We start from the raw sequence: 10142 nt of genomic DNA, 5'->3' as shown, positions 1-10142 counted from the left end.
CAGGTTGGAGGATAAGGGAGTGCAAATTTTTGGCATGTAGAAATTGTCATCGCCCAGCGAATTCGCGACGCTGATATGGCAACCGTCGATGGCACTGATGACATCCGGCCTGTTTACCTTAGCGCTGTGCCGGAGAAGGCTCGAACACTTTTTCGTTGCATGCAGCCTGGTCGCTGTGCTTTCAGCGGATCCCTGTTGCGCTGATACGAGAAGGAAGAGGATATTATGGCAAGTCGCACCATCTACTAATGTCGAACTTGTCAGGTAGACGTCATATTGGCGTTTGTGTATCGAGATATAGATTAGCTCCAATGAGAATCGTGTCGCCAACATAAATCTTGGGCCTTCCGTGGTCGCTCCAAGGGAAGAAGTCAGAGACTTCAAATTCAGCGGTAAGGCCTGGAGTCGTTTTCCGCACAACCAGTAAAATGTTTGGAACTAGTGGTCCAAATAGCGGGAGTGGTTTGAAAACTTTTTGTTGGGCTGTTTATCTGAAGATAGCGGTACTGAATAGCGGCCGCGACGACTGCATTTCTATGGAGGCGAAATGTGAAAACGCTTATGTGCCGTACGATGTCAGTGCACGTTAAGAAACCGCGGATAATTGAAATTGATCCGGAGTTCTCCACTACGGCACGGCTCACAGCCCGTGCGCAGTTTTGGGACGTAAAACCTGGACGTAAACCCCTTACCAACTAGAGCTCCAGGTACGATGGCCAGATACCTTCCACGAAATGAGGCGCAGTCTTAGTCAGAATCGGCGTGTCGGGCGCACTCATTCTGACGGCAGCCGAATCAAACGCATCAGAATGATCCTCTATTGTGTGACGTAGGAACCACAAGAACTCGTGAAAACAAACTAGTTTTTAGCGAACTCCCCGAGGATGTCGGGGAATGTCCGGGACTTTTTGCTAACGTGATGAAACATAATCGCGATTATTGTTTTCGATCAAAGCGGAAGACGTGGTATATCGGCTGACATTCCCGGACAATCAATTGAGGAGCAGTTATATAAAGAAACAATAGTTCATAACGTGAGGTGAGGTGATAAAGTAGTAAGCTAATGTGTCAGCTAGGCCACGTGCAAACGTGTAGATGGGGACCACTCCAAGGTTAGGTTGGAGTGCATTTAGCAGGCACTTTCATGTTGTGGAGAAAAACCTACGAAACTTACAAAGTTACATACTGCTCCGGGGACAGCAACGTGTGAAGTGAGCAGATAGAGAAGACATTTTCTGTGATAACGAAGCCGGGGCTGGCGCCGAATTGGGGCTAATTGGAAATAAACGAAAAACTCTTCTTGCCTGATGAGGTAGGCTTATTGATTCTATTTCTTGGGAGCACTCATAGCCTGTCTACACATTTTTATCACTCGGTGCTTTGCGAACAATATCAGTAGGGCCAGGTGTGAGCTCTTTGTTACTATATAAAAGGCCAGCGCTTACAGTAACGCTACTGTCCAGGAAAGAAGTAACCATGAAGCTGCCACTGAAGAGCAGATCAATTATACAACTTGAAATGCGCCAGACAGGTTGGAAAGGAAAAAAAGCAGGACCTTCGTTTCGACAGGCGCCGCCATATCGGTAACCTTTCTCGGGTAAACTGAATCCGCTCTCAGAGCACTCGTGGCAGTGTTAGTATTAAGTGAAAATACTGCTGGGTAAACAGAACAAGTAGCGTCCGGCACGCAGGCACGCATTAGTTGATTTCTTGTCTCCGGCTAACTATTCACTATGTTGAACGATGCCCGGTCAATCCAATTCATCTTGAACCACTCCAAACACCTCTAGTCCATGACGGCGTGTCTTAGGAGAGTCATCATTGGTTATTGATGATCACAGTGTAAATGGCGTTGTTGAAAACAGTTTGTCGACGCTTTGCTTTAGTGCCGGACTGGACACCTAGAAAATAGTTTTTTTTTCTTTTTCTCTCGTTCCATGAGAGCCCCCACCGGCGTCTTTATTTAAGCAACCAAAGACGTCATCGTCACGGTGCCGCTGGACAAGATGGGAGTGCGGGGGCCGCACAGAGTCAACCAGATGTTTCCCCTGCTTTTGGTTTCACTGACCACGAGTTTCAGCGACGTGTTCTTCTGGTGCCACTCCTTGAGCGCATCGAAGGCGTACCTGCAACAAACGGGCGTCGGCCACAGTCAGGAATTTTTCGCGAAGATAGCCGTTACGCTGGCTGTGTGCTCGTGGTACTCTAAAACCAGCCGAACGAAATATCGAAGTCCCGTAATATTAAAACGACTGAGATAGGTAACAGCCGTGTTTTTAGCGCAATATTAAGTGGTCAGATGATCGTCCAGTAGCCGATGGGAGCCAGGAACTCCAGGAGATGGGGATGGGTGAGGAAGATGGGAGAGATGAATAACAAATGGGAAAGAAAAAAGAGATCGAGGGATAGTCGTCTAAACGTAGGTGCTACATCTCGAGACTGGCAGGGGTGAGGAGGATGCTGGTCTTATTTTAGGAAGGTTGTAAGAGTCAGGTACAGTGAGGTAATAGTGGGGCGCAGTTAGGTCATCAAGTACTGCCTAAGTTGCTTGTAATAGTTCCGAATAGAGGGTTTGTGTACTAATATGCCTCCGCACTCGTGTGTAATGATTGGGGCGGGGAAGTTGCGGTGGAAATAAGAAAAAGACAGATGATCATCAAGGGTAGTAAATGCAGGATTGAACCATTATTGTAATGAACATATAGGGGTGCTGGACGGCCGCGTCAAAAAAATAAAAAATGAAACAGGGGGCTTCATTTTGTAATATGCTTAGATAAAAAAAAAATTACAAGTTGAACCATTTCATCATGCTTACCTTTCAGTGGGTAAAAAGTGGTCTAAACAACAAAAGTTGCGCTGTTCTATTCTACATGACAAAGCGGCTATATTTGGCACATCTATTATTCAGCTGCTGTTTCCTCGTTGCCACATATCCCTTGCCTAAAAACTTTGCTCTCTCTAGAGAAAAATGAGACCATAGTTTTTTCTGGCCTTTGTACAATTACAGCACATGCTATTTCTCATTTGTGAAAAAAGAATTCATGGCTACTAAGTGCTAAACCTGGTGAGCAACGAAAAGAGATGACATTTAAATACCCTCCTGCACTGCAACGTGTGCAGGCCCAACATATGAGAGTTCTATGCATTTTTAAAAGGCTTTAACTAGATTTTGCCATAGCACCTTCTCACAGTCGACTGCCGAGATTCTCCTGCTTATCATGTGCAACTCATGGCAGCTCGAATATTTCAAGCCAGTATCGTATTTTAGCAATAAAGCTGCTCCACAGGTGTACATTGTTTACATCAGTGCCTCATGGTACATCTTCTTGCACTCTGGTGCAAACTTCTCAACGACGCTTCTAAAAACTATACTGACTGGTTCCTCTGTTAGGTTCGATCTTTTCCATGCTGGATTAAGCTTCGCACAGGATAGTCTCGGATATCACAACTTCGCTAGATTGGCTTCTGGAGAGACTGTAACAAGACGGAATCTTTGAAACACCGTCGTGCAGAGACTGAACAGATGGCGCTTCGCTTCTGGAGAGACTGTAACAAGACGGAATCTTTGGAACACCGTCGTGCAGAGACTGAACAGATGGCGCTTCGGTTACCACTTTCTGCACCTTTGTGTGTAGTTTTGCATGCAGCTTCTTTGCTTCACCATGGCTCTGAGTGCAGACAGAACTACACACCATCGATAACACACGCCGGTAGTTCGCGGTATTTGGGAAGCCAAGCCATATAGCATATATGTTAGCAAGAATCCATGAAAAAGTCCATTCGGTGCCAAACTTTGGATCTACCTGGATATATATTATCTGCATACACTTGTTTTCAGCATGTTCCCAATTCCGGAACATAAACTTTTTTTTCCTTGTATTTATCAAGCATTCAGATTTTTCAGAAATTTTACATCTCTGCTCGCAGGTGCGCTAACTCAGAGAATTGCAGGTGCAGACTTCGGAATCCCGCGGGCTGACTAATCAGCCATTTCATTGCTGGCAATCTCTGAATGGCCAGGAATCCACTATAGAGTGACGGCAGCTGGACGGAGTCGGGCCGCATCTTGAAGTTACTCTCTATGGTGCGAAGGCAGGGTACAATTTCGAACAAAGCTGAAGGCGGCCTCGCAGTCAGTGCAGGCGACATAACTGGTGGCCATTCTTAGTTGTGGGAAGGTAACAGCGGGAAGACTATATATAGAGGTAGCTCGAAATGAATGGTACAGGGGGAATAGAGGTAGTGGCAATAGGTGTAGGTTTGAGGAATATAGACTGCGGTACTTAAATAGTACAAGCGGCAGGCCCGAGGTCCTGCGTGTGAAACGCGTCGGTACATTCCGCGGTATGTGTGGAGAAGGAAAGGTTGTGATGATGAGCCTCAGCTTGTCACGGTGCCTCGTGAACAGCGGGGAACAGATTACGGGAAACAGGGACGATACAAAGCTTGGAGGGTAGGGGCAACGGTGGTTCGTCGAGGTCTATGAGGTCTATGTTTCGGATGCTAGCTTCAATGAGGTCGAGGAGGTCTATGTTTCGGATGCTAGCTTCTGCCAAGTTTTTAGAAATCTCGAAGGGTGCCGGGCACTGAAAGGTGGCAATCCTAGTGGAGTTTTAATATATAAAGATTGTCGTGCAGTTGTTGGTCAACGCCAGTATGAGACGCAACAGCCGTCGCGATCATGGCCAGAGGAACATTTCTGCGATTTATTGTCCTGGCACTATCTAGATACCGAACGGTTAATTCGGCAGCACACATAACTTTCTGTGTTAAGACTTTCACTACTTTGTTATGTAAAAATTTGGACACCTAATAGGATTCAATGTGAACAGCTGGCGAGAGACAGACTTTCTTGACAGCGCATCACACTGCGTAATTAGCTACTTTCGGATATAAGAAAACGAAAACTTGGGAAAATCTACATTGTTCAAAATCGAATTCCTAAACCCCAAAAGCACGTACCAGGGTGGTTCGTTGGTGAAATCTCAATTATCATGCGTGTTATTCCTATGAAATTTCCCTCTCACCAAATTTCTCTAAACGGCCTTTTGAGCGTCCACTCACCATCGTAGAAAAATGACTTGGAAGCTTAGGCTTATTGGTTCACACATTGCAAAGGTAGTAGTGCATCAAGTACAAAGAATTTGTGAAAAATTCAAGTAAAATTCTAGACTTTGTGCAATCCGGCCACAGTGATCGCCTTCGTGTGCTCTCAATTGATATCAAAGGTCTTTATTAATTGCTGCCTCATTATTGTTACCAAGATGTGTTGAAAAATGTATTTGTTGTATCGTAGTAATGATAATTAGCAATGAAACAGTACACGTAGCATACGGTCGAGCCGATCTGTATTCCCCTACTTCGTCGTCTTCTCTCCCCCATGCGCGCGAGTGCGTGCAGCGCACTTGCCACACTTCATCTTTATCACATTTCCGCCGCACTTAAAAAAAACAAAATGTCTAGCGGATGTCATAGTCTTTGAACCATGCGGGCCGCTTCTTTTTCAAGTACTTCGGCGAGGCGGCGCAGGAGGTGAAGCCGCAGTTGCCGCTGTGGATTTACTACACGAGGGTTGAGGAGCGGCTGCCGATTCCGGAGCGGGCGGAACGGCTGGCATCATATGGATTGAAGGCGCGTCCGAAGAAGGACCCTGGACCACGGTTCCGGACTGTGGACTGGGCGGCGGCATTCGGTTGCCGTCGATAGGCGGCGAAATATCAGCGAAAAGGGCCGCTGGAGCTGAGGAGGACAGTTGCTGCTGAACTACTTCTGGGCGAACCGCAGAAAACTTGGACGAGTGCCACACTCGCCCATCAGCCAGCAGATAAGATGCAGGTCCACGCTGCTCCACAACCTTCCGAGGCTCCGAAAACCGAGCTGACAGTTTGCCTCGCACATTTGGTTTGCGGACACACATGTACCGGCCAATCTGAAAGTCACGACACTGGGCGCCACTCCGCTGGTCCGCATAAAGCTTGTATTGCGCTTGTTTCTCGTCAAGGCTCTGCCGCAAAAGCTTAAGCGCTTTTGTCGGATCCATTGAGAAGGACTGATCCGGCAGTCCTACGACGTTAAGTCTTGTGCGGGTCAACCGCCCATGAAGTAGGACAGCTGGTGCAATTCCTGTCGTGGCATGGGGCGTACAGCGGTAGACACCGAGGTAGTCCACAATCGCTGTACGTAGGTCGCGTCGCTCGCACAGAGCTAGCTGAATGTAGGACTTAAGCACTCGATTGAATCGTTCAACGAGTCCATTAGCTTGGGGATGGTACACTGAAGAGTAGCAATGGCGTATCCCCCGTTCGCGGAGGAAAGTTTGCATGGCCATCGATGAAAATTGAGGTCCGTGGTCAGAGTCAATCTCTTGAGGGTAACCCTCACGAGCGCAGAGGCCAAGCAGGAATTCTTGAACGGTTTGAGTTGTGATGGCATCAGCGAAGACAACTTCTGGCCACTTACTGTAATAATCCATGAGAGTAATCGCGGAGCGGCAGCCACTGGAAGCTTGGTCGCAAGGCCCCACGATATCAATGGCAACCTTGTCCCATGAGGCGTCGTCGCAAACTTTCGGGAACGACGAGCCTGTCACCTCGGTACAAGACGCCTTGCACGACGGACAGCTCCGAGCGCAGGAGATAGTATGGCCTAAGGTTCTCCGGTAGGGATTTCTTGTCCGGTCATGTCGCCGATGTAAACTGAATGGCTTGAGCAACTGCCGCGTCGCTGATGGTTGCCTCTTGAAGCTCTTGTAGAGTCACGGCTGGCGATAGCAGGCAGACGAAGTCGTTGTCACTGGCGTCGAACTCACTGGACTCACTGCACGATGTGGTCGGTAAGGGAAGGCGAGACAGAGCATCCGCAACAGAGTTGTCATTGCCTTTGCGGTACTCTACAGTGTAGTTGTAGCACAACAGGAGAGCCGACCAACGTGAAATTCGCAACGGCCGATGGCCCGTTCCTTTCGTCGACAGCAAAATGACAAGTGCACTGTGGTCGGTGCGTAGAACAAAAGGCCGGCCCCACAAATACACGTGCCACCGTCCGCACGCCCAAACGCAACTAGGGCCTCACGTTCACCAGCAGAGTACTTACTTTCTTGGGGTGTCAAGGTACGGGAGGCAAACGCAACACTTTGCAGGGAATGGCCGTTGTCTTGCTGAAGCACTGCCTCAAGGCCATATCCGGAAGCGTCAGTCGTTACGACCACGGGAAGGGCAGGATAAAAAAAATGCAACACGTCACATGACGTCAACATGGACTTCAGTAGTTTGAAGCTTGAATCCGCAGCAGCAGTCCAAGTGTAGGCGGAGTCGCTGCCTCGAAGTAGGGCGCGCATAGGCTCAACGACGTCGGAGTAATGCGGGATAAACTTGGAGTAGAAACCCGCAAGTCCAAGGAGGGAGCGAAGCTCGCTGATGTTAGATGGAGTCGGAGCCTTCGTAATCGCCTCGATGGCAGAAGAAAGCGGAAACACCGCTGACAACATGCCCCAAGAAAGTGAGCTTCGGAACATCGAAGACACATTTGTGGTTGAGCTTGAGTCCGGCTTGGGACAGGCGCTCGAGAACAGCACGAAGGTTGGTCAGGTGCTCCTGTCGGGAGGTGCCATGGACTATGATGTCGATGTAGAAGAGGACACCTTAGCACCCTTTTAAAATTAAGTGCATCATCTTCTGAAAAGCCGAAGCAAGGCCGAAACACACTCGTTTGAAGCGGAAGAGGCCATCATGGGTAATGAATGTGGTCAATTCCCGACTCTCAGGGCTAAGTGGTACTTGTTGGTAAGCCGAGGCAAGGTCCAACTTCGAAAAACGCTGTGACCCGGCCAAGCTATGTAGAAGTTCTTCCGTTTGAGGCAAAGGAAAACTGTCGACCACAATAGCCTTGTTCGGCTCACGCAAATCGACGCACATTCGGATGGAGCCATCTTTTTTCCGAGCCACGACTATGGGTGAAATCCACTTGGAAGCGTCGACCCGTTCAATGATGTCTTGAGCTTCAAGATTCTGGAGTTCCTCGGACACCTGCTGACGAATGGCAAACGGCAGCCGTCGGAGCTTGCAAGCAACAGGAGGAACGGAATCCTGCACTCTGACTTTGTGCACGTAGCCACGAGCAACTCCGAGTTCCTTGGAGAAGAGATGTTCGAAGTGTGGACGTAGCTCAGGAGGTAACAGAGGTGTATCAGGTGTCATGGAAAGACATTCCAACGATGCACCTTTGATCTTCATTTGTAGAGCGGCAATGGAATCCAGGCCCAGCAGCGTTGTGCCTCCCGAGACAACGTACAACAGGATGCAGGCGGTACGGTCGTGGAACTTTGCTGTGGCAAAAAAACACCCTTGGACTATAATCCGAGACTTAGAATAGTCCAATAGTTGAACTGCAGTTGATTTAAGCGGGAAACATTTAGCGAAGAATCGGTGGTATAGATCTTCAGAAATAATTGACACAGATGAGCCGGTGTCAATCAGGAAGCGGATGAACTTGCCTTCAATCAGGACTGACGCGAAAATTCCGTTTTTTTGACTTTCAACATTGAGAATAGACGCACTGCTGGAGCCATCCGGCATCGACGATGTTTCAGCAGTATCTGCAACTTGCTGAACTTGAACAGGACGGTCGGACGACTTGCAGAGAGAGTCGAAATGGCCCACCTTGCCGCACCGACGACACTTGCGGTTGCGGGCTCGGCATGCAGGGTTGTTCGCTAGGTGAGTTGTAGAACCGCAGCGGTAGCACATGCGCTCTGGTATTCCAGCAGCAGGTGGTTGTGATGGTTGACTTTGGCACTTGCAGCAATGGGCCTGAGGTGGTGTTTGTCTCGATCCGCGCTCGCATCTCACACGATGTACTGGAGCGTCCTCCTCAGCCAATTCCCTGGCTTCCCGGAAGCTTGCTCACACTGTCGAGCAAGGAGCATGGCGCGCGACAGAGTCAAGGAGGAGCCTTCCATGAGTAGGCGCTCACGCAGATGGCAACTCGAGGTCTTCTCCACCAGCTGGTCCCTGATCATATCGTCCGCCATGGTCCCAAACCCGCAGTCGCCGACAAGGCTGCGAAGGACAGCGACGTACTCATCGGTTGTCTCTCCTGGAGCCTGAACTCGACGGCGAAAGCGATGACGTGCGGCGATTACATTCACGGACGATTTGTAATGCTCCGACAGGATGGATATCGCCGCATCAAATTCGTCAAGGCGGGGCGCCTCGTCACCGGAGTGCGAAGCCGCAGCTGTAGGCGCTGGAGTGGACGACGGCGGCGCCAATGTATAAAAAATGCGCTGACCTTCCAGTCCGAGGCAATTCAGCAGGATGGCCTTCCGCCTGTCCGCGCCCAGAGTAGAGGCACCAGAGGCCAGCATGTAATTCCGGAACGCCAGCTCCCATTGCTCCCATGGAAGGGCAGGACGACCAGGAGTCGGCAGGAAGGGTAATGGTGGCTGAAGCCCAAAAAAGCTCATGACGGATGGTGAACAGGCCACGTGAAGGTCCCGAATCAAAACAGCATCCTCGTCGCCAAAATATGTTGTATCGTAGTAATAATAATTAGCAATGAAACAGTACACGTAGCATACGGTCGAGCCGATCTGTATTCCCCTACTTCGTCGTCTTCTCTCCCCCCATGCGCGCGAGTGCGTGCAGCGCACTTGCCACACTTCATCTTTATCACAGTATTGAACTCTTTGGAAGTGTGAACTTTCAAGGTTCGAGAGGGATCACAACTAATTGTTTCTAGTACAGTTATAATTTTACCTGATGTCTACATTTTTTTAATGCGTGCGGTACTAGAGGAGTACCACTAGCGAAAAAGCTGTTTTGTGTCCTGATGAGGCTCGGAGTAACTCGAGTAAGCTCTGGTAAGCTCGGAGGAGCGTTGTGCCAGTGGGAGTAGCGATCTCGTGATAACCCTCTCTTTTCTACAATAACCGCCCTCCGGATGGGTCCACTGGTAACCGCCACCCGATTATGTATTCCTCCGCTCTCGTTAGACGCTATCCCTTCCACGGAAACCACCCTCGAACTGGTTCCCATGGCAACGCACCCACCGGTTACGCCGACGACTACAACGCACTACTACAATGACACGAAAACCAGGAACAGTGGCATAACAGCTCTAGCTGTAAAGTGTTCCAAATAAGT

At 49.3% G+C, this 10142-nt stretch overlaps 1 protein-coding gene across 1 annotated transcript in view; it reads right to left on the bottom strand.

Annotated features, from left to right (window-relative positions):
• Positions 1–1949: 1949 nt before the first annotated feature.
• LOC144118965 (E3 ubiquitin-protein ligase MARCHF2-like) overlaps positions 1950–10142 on the bottom strand; it is a 33975-nt gene continuing 25782 nt past the window's right edge. Inside the window, exon 4 of the mRNA XM_077651724.1 lies at positions 1950–2126. Within this exon, the coding sequence (XP_077507850.1) occupies positions 1964–2126 (163 nt within the window). The 3' untranslated portion in view covers positions 1950–1963. The remainder of the gene's footprint in view (positions 2127–10142) is intronic.

The sequence above is a fragment of the Amblyomma americanum genome, chromosome 2 (genome assembly GCF_052857255.1).
Source record: "Amblyomma americanum isolate KBUSLIRL-KWMA chromosome 2, ASM5285725v1, whole genome shotgun sequence".
In the NCBI taxonomy this organism is placed as follows: domain Eukaryota; kingdom Metazoa; phylum Arthropoda; class Arachnida; order Ixodida; family Ixodidae; genus Amblyomma; species Amblyomma americanum.
The sequence above is the reverse complement of the archived record's forward strand: the minus strand, read 5'-3'. Positions and strand labels throughout refer to the sequence as shown.